The 19,391-nt window shown below is 43.9% G+C and overlaps 2 protein-coding genes across 3 annotated transcripts in view; one reads left to right on the top strand and one right to left on the bottom strand.

Moving 5' to 3' along the window:
• The first annotated feature begins 399 nt into the window (after positions 1–399).
• On the top strand, positions 400–7,991 carry Mrpl33 (mitochondrial ribosomal protein L33). The gene is made up of 4 exons (XM_004669401.2): positions 400–494; positions 1,163–1,181; positions 3,817–3,923; positions 7,695–7,991. Exons 1-4 carry the CDS (start codon positions 473–475, stop codon positions 7,742–7,744), a joined length of 198 nt encoding a protein of 65 aa, XP_004669458.1. The 5' UTR covers positions 400–472; the 3' UTR covers positions 7,745–7,991.
• Positions 7,992–12,742: 4,751 nt separating this feature from the next.
• Rbks (ribokinase) overlaps positions 12,743–19,391 on the bottom strand; it is a 101,324-nt gene continuing 94,675 nt past the window's right edge. The window contains exon 8 of one of the 2 annotated variants that reach the window (XM_004669402.2): positions 12,743–12,953. In XM_004669402.2, coding sequence (XP_004669459.2) covers positions 12,780–12,953 — 174 coding nt within the window. In that variant the 3' untranslated portion in view covers positions 12,743–12,779. The remainder of the gene's footprint in view (positions 12,954–19,391) is intronic. The other variant, XM_045150091.1, reaches the window with a different exon arrangement.

Here is a 19,391-nt window from a genome sequence, read left to right as displayed (position 1 = left end):
ACCATTGTTTCTTCTTTTGGAGGTAGGGTTTCACTTCAGCCCATTCTGTCCTGGAACTCTCTCTGTAGTTCCAGGCTGGCCTTGAACTCACGGAGAGCCTCCTACCTCTGCCTCCCAAGTATTGTATTAAAGGTGTGAGTCACCACGCCTCATTTATACTATTATCACAATTTTTGTTTTTCAGTGCCGGTGATTGAAAGTTCAGTTACATCAGGTTTCAGCCATTTCCTTTTCCCAGCCTCATACTCCTGGGGGAATGCATTATGTCCTAGCCAGAGGGGACAGTCAGTCGAAAGCCATGCAGCTAACCCGGAAGGGCATTCCACTCTCTCGCGGAAAAACAAGCACACTCCCCAGAGTCAAGCGCGAGCTCCAGGGAGGGGCGTGGCTTCGGCCAACTTCCGGTTGTCCCGGCGCGGAGTTCGCCCGTGCCCCGGAAGCAGTTGTTAGCCGCCATACAGACGCGGGCGCCATGTTGTTGTCCGCGGTCTCCTGTAAGTGGGCCGGGCTCGAGACGGGGCCCTGAGCCGCGGGCGGGCTCGTGGGGTCGGCGTGGGTTCCGGGACCTCGGGTGTGGCCAGGGGCCGTGGGGTGACAGCCACGGCTCGTCTCGTGCAGCCACGCAGCCGCCCGCGCCGCCCTGGCTCGGGCTCCCGGGTCGGTGCTCATCCCGGTGGGATCGGCTGACTTCCGGCCGCAGCCCGCGTCTTTCCTATTCCCCCGACGCGGGCGCCAGGGGAGCGTCGTTCGCTGCTCTGAAGCAGCCATTCCAGCCTCAGGGATTGTGCCCAACGAAGACCACCTCCCCCCCCCCCACATATTTTATTATTTATTTATTTATTCGAGAGATAGACAGAAATAGGCAGATAGAGAGAGAGAGAGCATCTGGCTTATGTGGGTCCTGGAAAATCGAATCTGCGCCCTTTGGCTCTGCCGGCAAGCGCCTTAACCGCTAAGCCAGCTCCCCGATTGGATCTTTTTATCTTGACTACAAAATGATGTCGGGTTCCCTAATGTCTAGGAAGTGGTTACAGAGTGAAAGCACTATACGTCTCATGAATTAAATATTTTTGTTTATTACTGATCTTATATGTAGTTTGCGTAAGAACGTTGTTAATAAATTAATTTTTAAACTTTTCTCTTTTGAATCTTTACACAATAGTTGCCAAGAGCAAGTCAAAGTAAGTACAAGTTTTTATTTCATTTAAACATTGCTTATCTGTGTTAGGCTAGTTAGTCTAGCTGCTTGCTACCAGTATGTCTTTATATTAAAGTAATCATTGGGCTGGGAAGATGGTTCAGTAGTTAAAACGGGTGCTTGCTTCCAAAGCCTGATGGCCTTAACCACCAAGCCATCTCTTTAGCCCTAAACTAGATAATTTTAAATTAAAGTTAATGAAAACATGTATGCTTGTATCTCACCTAACATTGTAATATTGTGCATTTCTTCATGTTGCTTTTCCCACAGTCCAGTTATTTGTATGTGATTCTTCCCCCCCCCTTTTTTTTTTGAGGTAGGGTCTCAGTCTAGCCCAGGCTGACCTTGAATTCATAGCAACCCTATCTCTGCCTCGTGAGTGCAGGGATTAAAGGTGTGGGCTACCATGCCCAGCCCCCATTGATTTCTATAGTTACCCCTGCTTTTTGTGTACTTTTGTGACATTTATCATGCATGTCTTGCCTTGACACTTTTCCTTCTGCTGTCACTTTAGCTCCCAGAGGACACAGCTGCAGACTTAGCTTAGTTTCCTATAGTGCTTGCCAAAGAGTAAGGGACTGATTCGTTGAACCTTTGTTGAATGAATTGTGCACCTTCTTTTTTCCCCCAGTATTGCTTTTTAAACCAAGGTTCTCAATATAGTTAGCACATACTCTCCCACTGAGCTAAATTAACTCAACCCTCTTTTTTAAGTGTTTTGTAAAATTTTGAGGCAGGGTCTTATTAAGTTGCCCACGCTGGCTTTGAACATACTCTGCAGCCCATATGGGTCTTAAACTTTTTTTGTTCCTTTAGTTTTTAATGGTAGGGTCTCGCTCTAGCCCAGGGTGACCTGGAATTCACTATGTAGTCTTAGGTTGGCCTCTAACAGTAATCTTCCTACTTCTGCCTCCCCAGTGCTGGTATTAAAGGCATATGCCACCATACCCGGCCAGATGTTAAACTTTGATCCTGCTGCCTTCCTGTCCTGAGTAGCTAGGGTGACAGGCCTGCACCTCCAGGCCTAGCATTACTGCCTGTCCTGATTAATCAGATACTGTGGATCTCAAAAGGTAGTGTGTGAAACATTAAAAACAGTAGTGTGGTGTGTGTTTAAAGCACACACACTAGCCCTGTCTGACCTGGAACTCATTCTGCAGCCCAGGCTGACCTCCAACTCATGGCAATTCTTCTGCCTCAGCCTTCCAAGTGCTGGAATTAAAGTGTGAGCCACCTTGCCCACCTGGCCTGGAACTCACTATGTAGAGCAGGTCTCACACTCAGGATCATCCTAAGAGTAAAAACAGTCCTCTTCCTTTAGTCTCCAAAGTGCTGTAGTTACAGGTGTCAAAAAGCCTATATCTTGGGCTGGAGAGATGGCTTAGCAGTTAAGTGCTTGCCTGTGAAGCCTAAGGACCCTGGTTCGAGGCTTGGTTCCCCAGGTCCCACGTTAGCCAGATGCACAAGAGGGCGCACGCGTCTGGAGTTCTTTTGCAGTGGCTGGAAGCCCTGGCTCGCCCATTCTCTCTCTCTCCTTCTATCTGTCTTTCTCTCTGTCTGTCACTCTCAAATAAATAAATAATGAACAAAAAATTAAAAAAAAAAAGCCTATATCTTGTAGTGTGGTCTTAACTGCTTTCAGTTTGTTTTGGAATTACATTAGAAGTAACATGTACATGGGAAGACAAAGGACCAATATGAACAATGACGACAGGGTTATTAAAAAGTCCAGTGAGGCTGGGCATGGTGGCCATACCTTTAATCCCAGCACTCGGGAGGCAGAGGTAGGGGGATCACCATGAGTTTGAGGCCACCCTGAGACTACATAGTGAATTCCAGGTCAGCCTGAGCTAGAGTGAAACCCTACCTTGAAAAACGAAAAAAATAAAAAATAAATAAATAAAAGTCCAGTGAGACAAACATGGACTTGATTGTTTTGATGACTGTAACTAATGAAATGTGAAGGGGCACAGGGTTTTTTCATTGGTGATGTAAACTTCAGCTTAGTTTTGTCCCGTCCTGATTGTGTGGTTATCACTCATCCTTAGAAGAAGGGCTCTGCTGACTTAGCCAGCTGCAGTTACCAGCACTTCTGTATGTTCTCTCCTGATTTCTGTTTCTTGTGAGCAGTGGGTGTCAGATACAGTTCCTTGATTGGGTTGATCCTAATGTTTTGGTTAGGACATTACCATGTTGTTATAATTGCCCAAACTTTGGAATTATTTTTATGGTGACTTAAAAAATTATTTATTTGCAAACAGAGAGAAGAAAGAGAGAGAGAGAATGGGCATGCCAGGGTCTGTAGCCACTGCAGCTGAACTCCAGATGCTTGTGCCACCTTGTGCATGTGGTTTATGTGGGTACTGGGGAATTGAACCAGGGTTGTTAGGTTTTTCAGGCAGGTGCCTTAACTGCTAAGCTATCTGTCTAGCCCCAAACTTTGGAATTTAAAACCATTGAAACATTGATGGGAAATATAGTCTTTCTCAGAATTGACCCTTCTTAGGGCCAGATAATGCCCACAACTAGTATGGCTCCACAGGGTTCTCACAATGTGCTCTCTAGTCATTCTGGCTTGTGTTTCCTTGGTTTCTGACAGCTTATATTTCTACTTTTAGGACGATTCTGGTGAAATTGGTAAGCCAAGCTGGGACAGGCTTCTCCTTCAACACCAAGAGAAGCCGCCTCCGAGAGAAACTGACTCTTTTGCATTATGATCCAATTGGTAAGAGGCGTGACACACCATAGTACATATGCCTTCAAGGCTTCCTGCCTAATTTGCAGGATAAATGTCTGGAAGTTTTGGCAGTGTAGCATTTATTCAGCAGACATGTCTTGATGGTTTCTTATGGAGCTATCTACTGTCTGGGAATAGGACACATTCTCCCAGCATGGTTTGAGAGGAACAGGGAAACAGACATTCTGTTAAGTGCTGGTAGTTAAAGGTTAGGATGTTGAAATGTAGGAGAGTGTTGGGAGATTTTGTATAACTCAGCACATGTAAGGAAAATCTCCAGGAGGGTTAGTTAATTATGACATGAAGGGGAGAAATCAGTCTTGTGAAGAGAACAGGTGGTCGTGCTCAGGAAAGGAGGAGGTGTCATGAAATGGGGGGAGGGTGTGAGCAGGGTTTCATGTGAGTACAGGAGCATGGTATCTCATGCAGGTGCATGAGGGGAGCAAATTTGGTTTTCTATTTTTGCTGTCCATTAGTAGAGACGTATTTGTCGAAAAGAGATATTACCAAGGTCAGAATGTCCACTCAGACTACAGTTAGAGTCAGCACCTGATTGCTGCTGGTATTTGGTTGCTTCTTTTTTTTTTTTTTTGGTTTTTTGAGGTAGGGTCTCACTCTAGCCCAGGCTGACCTGGAATTCACTATGGAGTCTCAGGGTGGCCTTGAACTCACAGCGATCCTCCTACCTCTGCCTCCCGAGTACTGGGATTAAAGGCGTGCGCCACCATGCCCGGCTTTGGTTGCTTCTTAGTAAGAAAATCTTTATTAATTTGAGGAGACATTTATAAAAAGAAAAATTGAACAGCTCAGTTATCAGCTTATAATTGCTTGAGTTTCTTTTTTGTTGTTTGTTTTTTCAAGGTAAGGTTTCACTCCAGCTCATGCTGACCTGGAATTCACTCAGTAGTCCCAGGATGACCTCAAAGTCACAAAAATCCTTACTTCAGTATAACAAACAAGATACTTTATTTATTTATTTGCCAGGGTGTGAGGGGGAGAGAGAGTGAGAGTGTATGGGTATGCCTGGGACTTTTGCTGCAAATAAACTTCAGATGCATGTGCTGCTTTGAGCATCTGGCTTTACGTGGGTACTGGGGAATTGAACCAAGACTGGAAGTTTTTGCAAGCAAGGGCCTTTAACTGCTGAACCATCTCCCCAGCCCCAGAATTTTCATTCTTCTTTTTTTTTTTTCTTTTTTCTTTTTTCTTTTTTTCAGGGTAGGATCTTTCTCTAGCCTAGGCTGACCTGGAATTCACTATGTAGTCTCAGGGTGGCCTTGAATTCATGTTGATCCTCTGTGCTGGTATTAAAGACATGTGCCACCATGCCTGGTCAGGATGTTTTGTTAGTCTGTTTTATGAAGCCAATCAGGAAATGTGGAAGCATTTCCAGTTAGTTGAACATTTCATTTACGGTCTATGGCAAGAAGCAATTGCATGTGCCTTTCGTTTCTCACTCTTTTTCCTCATGTAATACTGATGCTAATTTCCAAGTAGAAAGGATTAAAGGCTGAGACCTAAGCTTACTAAACTTTCATTTATTATAAAGAATGAGAACTTGTCAGTTTTAATTCTTTGGATCACTGAACAAGGCAATACAAACTTTAATTGAAACAGAATAGATTTAGGTTAATTTTATGAAAATAATATGACAGATTCATTCTTCTATTAATTAAAATATTTTGGCAGAATGTTGATTTATGTTTTCTGTTGTGGATAGCAGTGTCATTTCAATCAAGTAACATGTATTGAGTACTTGCTGTTTAACTGGCAAGAGCTCTATGAAGGAAATGGAATTCTCTTTCACACCAGGAAGGAAATTGAGGAGAGAAATTTGCCTAGGGACTCTGTTGATGAACTTTAGAGCTAGAATATGCCCCTTCACCCCCAAGCTGGAGGTTGAACTTGGCCTTTTACATTCTGGGCAAATGGTGTAACACAAGCTACATTCCCTGGCCCCTTGCCCAGGTTAAGTGGATCTCAATGCTGCTCCTGCTTTAGAAACTAAGCTTTATCTTCGCTTGAGGTCTCTGACATTGCTGCCTACGTTGATATTTAGGTTCTTTTTAATTAAATTTTATTTATGTATGTATTTGAGAGCAACAAAGACAGACAGAGAGAGAAAGAGGCAGGTACAGAATGGGTGCGCCAGGGCCTCCAGCCACTGCAAATGAACTCCAGATGCATGTACCCCCGTACTTCTGGCTTATATGGGTATTGGTGAATTGAACCTCGAACCGGGGTCCTTAGGCTAAGCCACCTCTCCAGCCCTAGGTTCTTTAAAAAAAAATGTTATTATTTATTTGCAGAGGGGGGGGGGGGGGAGGAAAAATGGACACAAGCGTTTCCAGCTGCTACAAACGAACTTCAGATGCATGTGCCACTGTGTGCATTTGGCTTTATGTGGGTGCTGGGGAATGGAACCTGGGTCTTCAGGTGTTGCAGGCAAACACCTTAATTGCTGAGCCATCTCCCCAGCCCTGAGTATCCATTTTGATTGTTGTAGAAGAAAGAAAGAAAAAGTTAAGATCTCCTTATATGGTGAAGACTAGTTGTTCAGTCACACAGTCCTTGGATACTGGACTTTGCTTGGGTGCTTTGTGTTTGTGTGTCTCAAACATGGATCAGGGCTATGTTGGGTTGTGTTGAAGTTGATTATAGGACCCTGTTCAGCCCATGAAAGCCTGTTTCTTAGCACTTGCTCCCATCCTTTTGCTCTGGTACATCCTACTGCTGTTTTGGTACTGTACTAAGTAAAACTCAGCATGTTGAAGTTTTGGTACAATGTTTCTCCCCCTCCTCCCCAAGGCAGCTGCATCTCACTCTAGCCTCAAACTTGTGGCAGTCCTACCTCAGCCTCCCGAGTGCTGTTATTAAAGGCATGTGCCGACCTGCCTGTCTGGTATGTTTTATTATCAAATATTTTAGGAGTAGATCATCAGGCTCTGGAAAGTAGAGCTCTGTGCTTTTAATCTTCTGTCAGACCACCATTTCTTCTGGGTTCTGCTCACTTCTAGCTGCTGTTTCTGTAGCCCACCCCAGCCTGTTCTTGCTCCCCTACTGAGTAGCCCTCAGCTAAGTGAAGTCACTGTTTTCCACTTTCGTCCATAGTATTTCTTGAAGCTGGACTTTTTGAAGTACATAGGAAACTACTTGTTGGTGGCCCACCCTTTGTCTTCTTACCTCTTCTTTCCTTCTCCTCTCTGGGATTGAGTTTGCAAATAACTTCTATTCTCATGTCAAAGGAATAGCAAAATTAAAAAGGAGTGGGCTTACAGTATGTCTAATAAAAAATGATGGGGCTGGAGAGATGGTTCTGTGGTTAAAGGCACTTGTTTGCAAAGCCTGATGGCCTGGGTTTGATTCCCTAGTACCCATGTAAAGCCAGATGCACAATATGGCACATATGTCTGGAGTTTGCTTGCAGTAACAACTTGCTCATTCTCTTCTTGAAAATAAATAAATGAAAATGATGACATTTTTGGGCTGGAGAGATGGCTTAGCAGTTAAGGCGTTTGCCTGCAGCCAAAGGACCTCAGTTTGATTCCCCAGGACCCATGTAAGCCAGATGCACAAGGTGGCACATGTGTCTGGAGTTCATTTGCAGTGGCTGGAGGCCCTGGCATGCCCATTCTCTCTCTTTCTCTGCCTCTTTCCCTCTCCTCTCTCAAATAAATAAAACTAATTTTTAAAAAATTAAGAAAAGAGAAAATGATGACACTTTTAGTTTACTGTTAGTCTTTTTCTCTTGCCTCACAGTGAAAAAAAAAGTCCTCTTCATGGAACAGAGAAAAATACGCTCCCTCTAAACAATGGACTGAAATGAATTTGATTTATAAATGAGAAGACTGAGGGTGGGGATACTGATTCAGAAATCTTGCAGCAAGAAATAAAAGAAGAGGAAATGGTATGGCCTGACCACCTCCTGTGATTCCAAGGCTATTGTGAAGGAAACAATGAAGAGAAAGAAAGTTCTTCCTATTAGGGCTGTATCATTGAATCGGTTATTTATCTTTCTGGATATTTTTATAGGCCTTAATAAAAAATATTAAAACAGCTTGTGCTATTGTCTCAATGATCTTTCTCCCCACTGTTTGCAATAAAATCAACCACATTACCAAGAAGTAACTATTGTCTCATATAATACAAGGCATTTTCCATAGTGACTCTCAAACCTGCTTTTGATTTTTTCTCAGGGAAGGCAGAGTAGCTCCTCAGGATAGTGAAGACATTTGTGTAGTAGGGATGGGAGGGCGAGCAGGAAGAACCAGAGGTGCTTGTAGGGTTAGGCAGAGTACCATTGTCCACATTCTCCCACTCTCACCAAAGCAGCTGGGGTTTTATTTTTATTATAATTTTTTTTTTTTTTTTTTTTGAGGTAGGGTCTTGCTCTAGCCCAGGCTGACCTGAATTTCACTTTGTAGTCTCAGGGTGGCCTTGAACTTGTGGTGATCCTCCTACCTCTGCTTCCCAAGTGCTGGGATTAAAGGTGTGTGTCACCATGCGTGGCTTTTTAAAAAAAGATAATTATTTATTTGTTTATTTTGAGGTAGGGTTTCACACTAGCCCAGGCTGACTTGGAACTCACTCTAGCCAAGGCTGGCTTCAAACTCAGTAATCCTCCTACCCCTGCCTTCCAAGCGCTGGGATTAAAGGCATGTGCCACCATATATATATATATATATATATATATATTTTTTTTTTTTGGCCACATGGTCTTACTATGTAGCTCAGGCTGGTCTAGAACATGCTATGTAACCCACACTAGTCTTGAACTCATGAGTATCTACAATTTACCCCCTCCCCATACAGGGCTAGAATTTGAACCTAGCTGGGTCCTCTTGCATGCTAGTCAAGTGCTTTCCCATTGAGCTACATTACCAGCCCCGCCTTAATTGATCCCCCTCCAAAAAAAAAGATGGCTTAGTGGTTAAAGTGCTTGCCTGCGAAGCCAAAGGACCCAGGTTTGATTTCCCCAGTGCCCATATAAGCCAGATGCACAAGGTGGTGCGTGCATCTAGAGTTCTTTTGCAGTGGCTGGAGTCCTGGGTGCACCCACTCTATCTGCCTCTTCCTTTGTCTCAAATACTAAAAAAAAAAAGTTTTTGCGAATGTGTGTGTTTGAGTGTCATGGGAGTCGAGGACAATTTAGGGTACCGGCCCGGCCTTCCACCTTGTTTGAGACAGGGTTTGTCAGTCACGCTGCGTAGGCCAGCCAAGCCATGGCCCGCAGGCTTCTAGAATTCTCTCTGCTGCTCATCTTGCCATAGGAAGGTGGGATTCGAATGGCGCTTCTGCTTTAGATCTTACATGGGTTCTGGAGATCTAAAAATCAGTCACGTACAAGGGCAAGAGCTTTCCGTGAGCCATCTTTCCATTCCCTCTATCTAGGGTTAAAAAAATAAAATTCTGGGCTGGTGAAATGGCTTAGCAGTTAAGGTGTTCACTTGTGAAGCCTAAGGACTCTGGTTTGGTTCCCCTAGACCCATGTAAGCCAGATACACAAGGGGGTGCAGGCATCTGGAAATAGTTTGCAGTGGCTAAAGGCCCTGGTACACCCATTCTATCTGTCTCTTTTTTTCTCTCTCAAAAAGTTTTTAAAAATTCTTCCTTATTTGTAAGCAGAGAGGAGAAACGAGAACGGGCAAACCAGGGACTCTAGACACTGCAAATGAATTCCAGGTGCATGCACCACCTTGTGCATCTGGTTACTTGGGAACTGCGGAATTGAACCTGGGTCCTTAGGTGTCATAAACAAGCACCTTAACTGCTAAGCCATCTCTCCAGCCCGGTGTCTAGGATTTTTAAGACAAGGGACTCCTTTGTTCCCTAGATCTATGTATTTTGAGATAGTGTCTCACTAGACCAGGCTGACCTCAAACTCACTTTAGCTCCAGGCTGGCCTTGAGCTCACAGTGATTCTCCTACCTCAGCCTCCTAAGTGCTGGGACTGAAGGTATGCGCCACCAAATCCAGCTTTATATCTTTTTTTTTAAAAAGGTCATTATTTTTATTTTAGTTATACTAACAGCTTTGCTACATATTGTTGATATACCAGAAAGATCATTCTTTTTCTTTTGGAGGGGGGTTTCCCGAGGTAGGGTCTCACTCTGGTCCAGGCTGACCTGGAATTAACCATGTAGTCTCAGGGTAGCCTTGAACTCACAGTGATCCTCCTACCTCTGCCTCCAAGTGCTGGGATTAAAGGTGTGTACCACCACACAGGGCAAGATCCTTTGGTAGGATCTCATGCTAGTCTAGGCTGACCTGAAACTCGCTATAATATATAGTATCAGGTGGCCTCGAACTCTCAGTGATACTCCTACCTCTGCCTCCCAAGTGCTGGGATTAAAGGCGTGAAGTACCATGCCTGCCCCCCACCCTTTTTTATTGACAACTTTCATACTTACAGACAATAACCATGATAATACCCTCCTTTCCCTTCACAAATCATTTTTTTAAACACTTTATTTTTATTTATTTATTTATTAGAGACAGAGAGAGAGAAAGTGAGAATGGGAGCACCAGGGCTTCTAGCCACCGCATACAAACTCCAGAAGCATGCGCCACTATGTGTGTCTGGCTTACATAGGACCTGGAGAATCGAACTGAGGTCCTTAGGCTTTGCAGGTATGTGCCTTAACCTGTAAGCCATCTCTTCAGCCCTTTATTTTAAGAAGAGGAGCTATAGCGTCTTTCTGAAGATACTTCCAGTGCCTCTGGAGCATGGTGCTACCATACCACCAGCTAGCTGGCAAACCCCTCTGATGGTCTCTGATGTTCTCATAAGAACCTCTGCCCACCTAAATCATGCCTTTTTGCACTAGGGCTGTTGTTTCCCATAGGTTTTTAATTTTTTACATGAATTTATTTGCAAGCAGAAAGAGACAGAATGGGAGCACCAGGGCTTCCAGCTGCTACAAACACTCCAAGTTCATGCACCACTCTGCATCTGGCTTTACGTGGGTACTGGGGAATTGAAGCTGGGTTGTTAGGCTTTGCAGGCAAGTGCCTCAACTGCTGAGCCAACTCTCCAACCCCTTCCACAGGGTTTTAAACTATTCTTTCTTTTTTTTTAGGTACGGTCTTACTCTAGCCAAGGCTGACCTGGAATTCACTATGGAGTCTCTCAGGGTGGCCTCAATCTCACGGCAATCCTCCTACCTCTGCCTCCCAAGTGCTGTTTAACTCTATTCTTTTAATTTAATTTCCAAGTAGAGAGAGAATAGGCACACTAGGGCCTCTAGCCACTGCAGATGAACACCAGATACATGTACCACTTGGTTCATCTGGTTTTATGTGGGTACTGGGGAATTGAACCTAGGTTGTTAGGTTTTGCAGGCAAATGCCTCAACCGCTGAACCACCTCTTCAGCCCACCACAGCATTCTTTAAATTTTTTTCTTACCTTTCTGGCTTCACATGAGAAAGATAAGCTCATGGCTCCTCAAGAGTCTGCTTGTTCACAGTGCTTCAAGTATTTGAGAAATAGCATACACACTGGTCATGAGTATTAAGGACTCAGTGCTGCCCCAAATAACAGGTGTGTTCCCTCCCAACGACCCAGCTCTCTGGAAATAGAATTAAATGTAAACAGTTGTTGAGTGAGTCTTAAGGGTTTGTGGTTTTATTGTCAGCTGGCTATTTTATGGCTTTTTTTTTTTTTTTTTTTTTGGTAAAGCTCAGATTTGAAGCAATAACAGGTGAGATCTTGGCTATTTGTAGGCTGAAACTACTCAATGGTCTTGGGTTACAAGAAAAATCAGACAATCCTAGCTAAGCCATGTAGAGGGTCTCTGGCATATGTGGATTGCTTTTAAAAAATGGGGGCTGGAGAGATGGCTTAGCGGTTAAGCACTTGCCTGTGAAGCCTAAGGACCCCTGTTCAAGGTTCCATTCCCCAGGACCCACGTTAGCCAGATGCACAAGGGGGCGCATGCATCTGCAGTTCATTTCCAGTGGCTGGAGGCCCTGGCATGCCCATTCTCTCTCTGCCTCTTTCTCTCTCTGTCACTCTCAAGTAAATAAATAAAAATGATAAACAAAAAAACTTAAAAAAAAATAAAATGGGCCTTAACATGCCTAACAAATGACTTCTGTACTTAGCCCTTGAGTTGAATGGGGCCTGCAGGTTGTTGATGTTTTAAAAATCATTTGCTGAAGCTGGTTTTGGTGGTGCATGCCTTTAATCCCAGCACTGGGGAGGCAGAGTTAGGAGGATGGATAGAGTGAAACCCCACACTGAAAAGCAAAACAAAAACAAAAACAAAAAACAGTTGCTGAAATAAACATGGAAATATTTCAGTAATTCAATACTGACACTTAGGAAAGCCAACATAGTCCCTTCTTAAAATGTCCTTGGGAAATGTAATTCTTATGCCTGGTTCTCTTCCCTGCTCTGGCTTCAGACTGCTGCCCACGACCTCTACACAGCATTGATCTGTGTCAATAGAGTTGTTGGTCCCTGAATAGTAGTAGTGTTTTTTGTTTTTTTTTTGAGGTAGGGTCTTGCTGTAGCCCAGGCTGATATAGAATTCCCTATGTAGTCTTAGGGTGGCCTAGAACTCACAGTGATCCTCCTACCTCAGCCTACCACTGCTTACCTTTACTGGGATTCAAGGTGTGCACCACCACACCCAGGCCAGTAGTAATGTTTGTACAGATCCTGAAGGTGGCATCTAATTCTGGTGGGCTTTTGCAAATGCATGAAGAGCAAAGAATCATTATCATAAGTAAATGAAAGCTTGAAGATGACTTGATGAATGAATAGTCTGTGAAAAGAAGAGACATTTAACTCTTAAGAGCACATCTTATTGGCAGGTATTTATTTGGGGACTAACAGCAATCAAAACAGAGCAAGTGGCAGGTCTTTTTTGTATGGATAAGAGGACTGTGTTCCTGCAGACTGAACGCTGATTGCAGCGATGAAGTTGGCTCTCTTGATCATTTCTTCCAAGGACAAATTTGGATAGTAAGCCAGGTAGAAGGCCAGAGCTCCCACAAAACTGTCACCAGCACCCTGTAATGAAAGCACAGTTGTGAAGATAACCTTGTAGTCAGCCATTGCCCAAACTGCATTTGTGTGTAAATGAGCACCTTCTGCATGTGTGTGGAGGCCAGTGGAAGACACGGGGGTGGGGGGAGGGAGGGTGTCTTCCACCTTATTTCCCTGAAAGAGTCCCTGTTGTTCAGTCAGGCTGGCTGACCAGAGAAGAGAGCACCTGTGATCCTCCTGATTCTGCCCCTCAGCACTGGAGTTATGGGTGTGTGCAGCCATGCATGGCTCCCAAACTGTATATTGCAAAAATTCTTTTTCTCATAAATAAAATCAACATATAAAAATATTTTTTAAAAGGGATAGATATGGCTTAGCAGTTAAGCCAAAGACCCCAGGTTCTATCCCCCAAGTACCCACATAAAGTCAGATACAGAAAGTGGCACATGGGTCTGGAGTTCATTTGCAGTGGCTAGAGGCCCTGGCATGCCTATTCTCTCTCTCAAATAAATAAAGTAAAAATATTATATATATGCTGGGCATGGCGGCATACACCTTTAATCACAGCAGTCAGGAAGCAGAGGTAGGAGGATCACTGTGAGTTTGAGGCCAACCTGGGACTACAGAGTGAATTCCATGCCAGCCTGGGGTAGAGCGAGACCCTACCTCAAAACGCCAAAAATAAAAAGTATAAAATTAAAAAGGTAATTCAGTGGCATGGTGCCACATGCTCATAATCTTGGAGGAAGGCACACACAGTAAAATGTTCTCTACATCAAAGCAGGGTGTAGAGTGATGCTAGGTAGCTTCTGTCTCTAGGGCACCTAGCTCCAGAAGCCAATCACCACGGATGTCCTGGTTTTAGGGCGCCCAAGTTGTGCTCTGTACCCTTGGGGTTCTGTATCAACATGGGAGGTTTGTCTCTTTACTCAGTCACTTGCTTACACCAGCATGAGCTCATGTTGTTCTTTGGGCTGTTATGAATTATTTATTTTGTTGTTCAAATTGTTCCAGCTTTGCCAATTGGGGATTTTTCCAGTTGGCTTCTGCATCTCTTAGGCACATCCTTGTCATTTTGTTCTCAGTGTTTGCTTTCTGGCATTACAAACTGCCCTGGTTCGTTTTGTATACTCCTTGCCTGGCCCTAGAATTAGCTATATTCCCATTAAAAATGAATGCAAAGAGTGCTAAGAGCCATTCAAAGGTTTTTCTGAAACCAAACGGGGACAGCAGGTTTCTTTCTACTTCCCAAGCTCTATGTTGGAGTGCCGGGGAGCCCATTTAGAGCTGCGCGCATGCTGAGCAAGCGCTCTGCCAAATAAACACCTTCCAGCCTGGTAGTTTTCTTATAGTCATTGCTACCGTAAAGAAACATGAGTACCTCAGACTGACAGTGTAGCCTGTTAGCTTGCTAAAAATGGATGCATTACATCCATGCAACATTTGTCAAAATTAAATTAAAAAGTATTTGCCTAAAAATAAATATATATTTGCTTTATAAGAGCAAAATAAAAGCTGGGCATTGTGGTGCACACCTTTAATCCCAGCACTCGGGAGGCAGAGATAGGAAGATCACTAAGAGTTTGAGGCCACCCTGAGACTACATAGTGAATGCCAGGTCAGCCTGGGCTAGAGCAAAACCCTATCTCAAAAAATAAATGAATAAAAAGAGGAAAATGAAACAAATTTGACAAAATACTGGTAATTGGTGAATTTAGGTAAAGAGTATAGGGTAGTACTGCAATTTCCAAGTTTTATTTAGAAAAAGAAAAAGGACAGGTATGGTGGTTCAGGTCTTTAATCTCTGTACTTGGGAAGCTGGGGGAGGAGGGTTACTGTGAGTTTGAGGCCAACCTGGGCTATATAGTGAGTTCCAGGTCAGCCTCAGCTACAGTGGACCTTGCCTCAAAAAACCAAAGTCTAGAAAAAAATAAGTAAAAATTAAAAAAACAAGTCTAAAATGCTAAACAAAACAAATATATATATATATATATATTTAACAATAAAAAACAGATTTGATTTAATATAAAAACAGCATCATTGTCTGTGTATTTGTATTTGTATCTGAATGTTTTCTCTTCAAAATTTTTGCCAGGCTGGGTGTGCTGGCACACACCTTTAATCCCAGCACTTGGGAGGCAGAGGTAGGAGAATTATCGTAAATTCAAGGCCACCTTGAGAATACAGAGTGAATTCCAGATCAGTCTGGGCTAGAGTGAGACCCTACCTCGAAAAACCAAAAAATAAAATAAAATAAAAAAGTTTTGTCAGGCTGCAATGGAACACTTAGGAGCTATAGATTGTTACTAGAAAATTTTCAGTGGCAGGGATGGGATACCTTCCAGTGAGTTGTTGGCCAGGGAGGTCCCTGATGCCTCCAAAACATTATAGGCCATTGCCGAGGCCCTTGGTTTCCCACCAGGAAGAGATGGTAAGACCATGTTGCTGAAGACTCCACATACTTGGGCTGCAAGGCCACTGAGAATTCCTGCTGGAGCTGAGCTGAAAACCTCCTCAGTGTAGACCAGCTAACAGAAAGCTGGAAGAAGCCATTCTGCATGCAGTTCAATGGGAGAGAGAGAAATCTCCAGTGAAGATACTCAACAGTGGACACTGCAAACCTTATATTTAGCTAGCCAGGCCAAATGAGCCAACAGGTGCAATAGTGGCACGTCTATCATGGTGGAAACCAACTGTCCTCTAATTGGACTGGAGGCCTGCTACATGGGAGGGAATACATCCCTGATACTGAAAACTTAAAACATGGGTAGTCAACCAAAAAAAAAAAAAAAAAAAAAAAACAACATGGGTAGTCATGAGCCGTAGGGGTGTAACATCTGTTGCTGTCTAGCTAAATGTACATACTATGGTCACCAAACTGCCCAGTAAGCACTTCTCTTAATGTTCATACCCATATATTAATGCTACTCTCACTTTTGGTAGAGAACCTTCTCTTTTCAGATAGCAGTGACTTTGGGATGACTCAGAAGGCATCATGGTACTGGGAAGAAGAGACCAGAGTGCTCAGCACTGCAATATCTCTATCACACCTTCCAAGGCTCATGGTCCATTGCAAATAGGTGGCGGAAAGAATGTAAGAGCCAAAGGAAGGGTAGGACTCCTTATAATGTGATCCTCCATACACAAAATGGCCTGAATATCCATGACTTCACAGTGTCTGATACTATCTACACAAGACCATCACAATAGGAGGAAAAGATCATGACATCAAAATAAAAGAGAGACTGATTGAAAGGGGGAGGGGATATGATGGAGAATGGAGTTTCAAACGGGAAAGTGGGGGGAGGGAGGGAATTACCATGGGATATTGTTTACAGTCATGGAAGTTGTTAATTAAAAAATTAAATTAAAAAAAATGTTTTGTCAGGCTTAGCAGTTAAGGTGTTTGCCTGCAAAACCAAAGGATTCTTGTTTGATTCCAAGACCCATGTAAGCCAGATGCACAAGGGGCGCATGCATCTGGAGTTTGTTTGCAGTGGCTGGAGGCCCTGGTGTGCCCATTCTCTCTTTGTCCTCTGCCTCTTTCTCTCAAATAAATAAATTAATTAAATATAGAAAAAATTTAAAAAAAGTTTTGTAGACATCCGCTACAAGTCAATATGAAATGAACTGAGAGGAACACTCTTGTGCACTTGGACATGCCCCAGCTTATTGTGGTGGTTTCCTTTTCAACCCAGACTAGGCACTGATATTCACTTGAAAGCTGAGGGGACTGGGAGGGACACTTAATAGTTATGACTCCTGACTGCAGACAGGTTCAAAAAGTTAGTAGCAAAGCCAGTGTGGTGGTGCACACCTTTACTCCCAGCACTGGGAAAACAGGTAGGAGGATCACCATGAGTTGGAGACCAGCCTGGGACTACAGAGTAAGTTCCAGGTCAGCCTGGGTTACAGTGAGACCTTACCTTGAAAAACAAAACGAACAAAAGCTAGTAGTAGAGCTGTTGGCATCACACCAGGGCTACAGCTGGCTTATTTTCCTAAGGCATTGCCGACATGGAACTCTTAGGAGAGGTCTTCATTTTATCCTGACAACTGCTCAGTTATACAGTCCCATAAAAGAAGCATGCACTTGTGTAATGCTGTCCTCTGACAAAACAACCGTTGTCATCTTTTTCAAAAGTAACTGCAACCACTTAAGAGTGACATTGTGCCTCTTGATGTTCCCTCTGTGCCAGCTGTATGAAATGATGCATCTTGTAGTCTCAGCATGGCATGCGGGAATGACAGCATATGCAGAGGGAGACCAGAAGTTCCATCCATACAGCTGTGAGGAGGTTACTGTCCATGCTGGGATGAGACTTTTAATGCTGGGGCTGCTTTGAGGTCACCCACTCTCCTGTGAGGGCCTCTTACCCAACCTCTGTATCAGTCACTTTCTCATTGCTCGGACAATACCCGACCAGAAGCAGGTGAAGGAAGCTTTGTGTTGATGTGAACTAATAGTCCCACGTGTTCTCTTCCCCGGGTCTCTTCCAAGCTGGCCAGATGGCCTAGATGAACTGCATGTGACTTTCTTCTGTGTTAGTGAAAATGGAGGTTAGGTTGCCACAGCCCAGAGTTACTTGATATTCCCATTGTCGGGTCTATTTATACCGCAAGGCTTTCAAGTGCCAATAAATTACTCCACTGTTGATTCACATCTTTAGTGTAACTATTTTTATACATTGGTATGATTTTTTTTTTAATGTGAAGTACTTTAAAAGTGGAAACTGCATTGTATCGCTGTGATTTTCCTGTAAGTAAAGTGCTTTCCAATCAATCACTCTTGGTATAATGGAGTAGATCTCATTGATACATCTTGATGGTTTTAACCTTTTACTGAAAATTATTTTTATGCCAAAAGGGTGGTGGTATAATTCATCTTCCTTTGTATAATTACTCATGTGGCCTTCTCAGAACGATTCCTTCTAAGGAACAGCTGTCACACAGAATGAATGTGGCATTCTGAAATGGCTGCTTTCCCAAGGGTCTTCACACCCCTGGTTTCTGAGAAGTTCTGGTCTGTGGTATACATGGAGGTAGTTGGCACATGAAGGAACACAAAATGTCTTCTGGCACATACTGTGCCTGGTGGGGTGAGTGAGGTATAGGAGGGTTGGCAGATGGTAGGTAAGGATGACCCTCGAGCAGCTGGCGAGATGTCTCCAAGGGCAGAATCTGACAGGGAAGAGCTCATAAGGACAGCACCAGGGAGCTCAGGTGTGGTGTTGAGGTGGGTAGCCTCCACTGCTAGGCCTGAGACAGTGTTGCCATGGTGCAGCTGCTTTCTCATGCTCTTTCTCCTTCTCATACATGCTCTCTGGCCGAGGCCCCACTCCCCATTCCTTCCTACTGCTCCTTTCCTCCTGGAGCCCTTGTCTGTGACTATAGGTCTGAGCTCTCACTGCACTGGTCCCATTCATGAAATGCTTACAAGTAGTGGGATGTGCCATCCCAGCACAGCACCACCCCCAGCACACCCAAGTCACTGTTGTCTGCAGTAGCTGTTTGTTTATTTATCATTTACTTATTTTCCTGAGGTCTGGACATTCTTTAAAAAAGGCTATTTAAAAATATTTATTTATTTTATTTACTTGAGAGAGAGAGAGAGAGAAAGAGAGAGAACGGATGCACCAGGGCTTTCAACCACTGCAAATGAACTCTAGATGCATGTGCATCTGGCTTATGTGGATTCTGGGGACCCACCCACATTGTGGGGTTCTCTCCAGCCCTAAAAAGGCTATTTTAAGCTAGGCATGGTAGTACACGCCCTTAATCTCAGTACTTGGGAGGCAGAGGTAGGAGGATTGCCGTGAGTTCGGGGTCAACCTGAGACTGCACAATAAATTCCAGGTTAGTCTGGGAGACCTTACCTTGAAGAAAAAAAAAAAAGCTATTTTATATATAAAGTAAATCCACCTGGGCTTGGGGAACAGGGTTAGTCCAGTCAGGCCCTTCATGTCCTGATGGACATTTTGTCCTTCTTAGTGACATGGATAATGCCACCTGTGCCTGACCCCGCATCCCAGTTCACAGCATCCAGCATGGCTGGGAGATGGTTTCTAACAGGTGTTCTAGATGCATGTTGGGCCTCTGGAGGGGCATCCTGTACACTTGTTCTTCATTTCCTTCTACCTGACCTCTGAAGACCTGCATCAACCTCCTAACAGATCTCCCTGCCTCTAGACCCTTCCAATCTCTCTTCCACGTGGCTATACGGCTGGCCTCATTTCCTCTTCTCTGGTTTTGCCTAAAGCCCTTTGAATCTTTTATTTTTTTCTTCTTCTTAAACATGGCACGTAAGGTTGACAAGCTCCTTCCCAGTATCACCTCCCTGTGCTTCCTATGCACTTGTGGATCTTGTTCATGGCTTGGAGCCTTCCCTGGACTAACTCACACCCAGACAGCAGCCCAGTCATGGAATATTTGTTGCCTGGCACTATGTTCAAGCCCTTGCTA

Source organism: Jaculus jaculus, chromosome 5 (genome assembly GCF_020740685.1).
Source record: "Jaculus jaculus isolate mJacJac1 chromosome 5, mJacJac1.mat.Y.cur, whole genome shotgun sequence".
In the NCBI taxonomy this organism is placed as follows: Eukaryota; Metazoa; Chordata; class Mammalia; order Rodentia; family Dipodidae; genus Jaculus; species Jaculus jaculus.
Note: the sequence above shows the minus strand (reverse complement) of the source record. Positions and strands in the feature narration are given on the sequence as shown.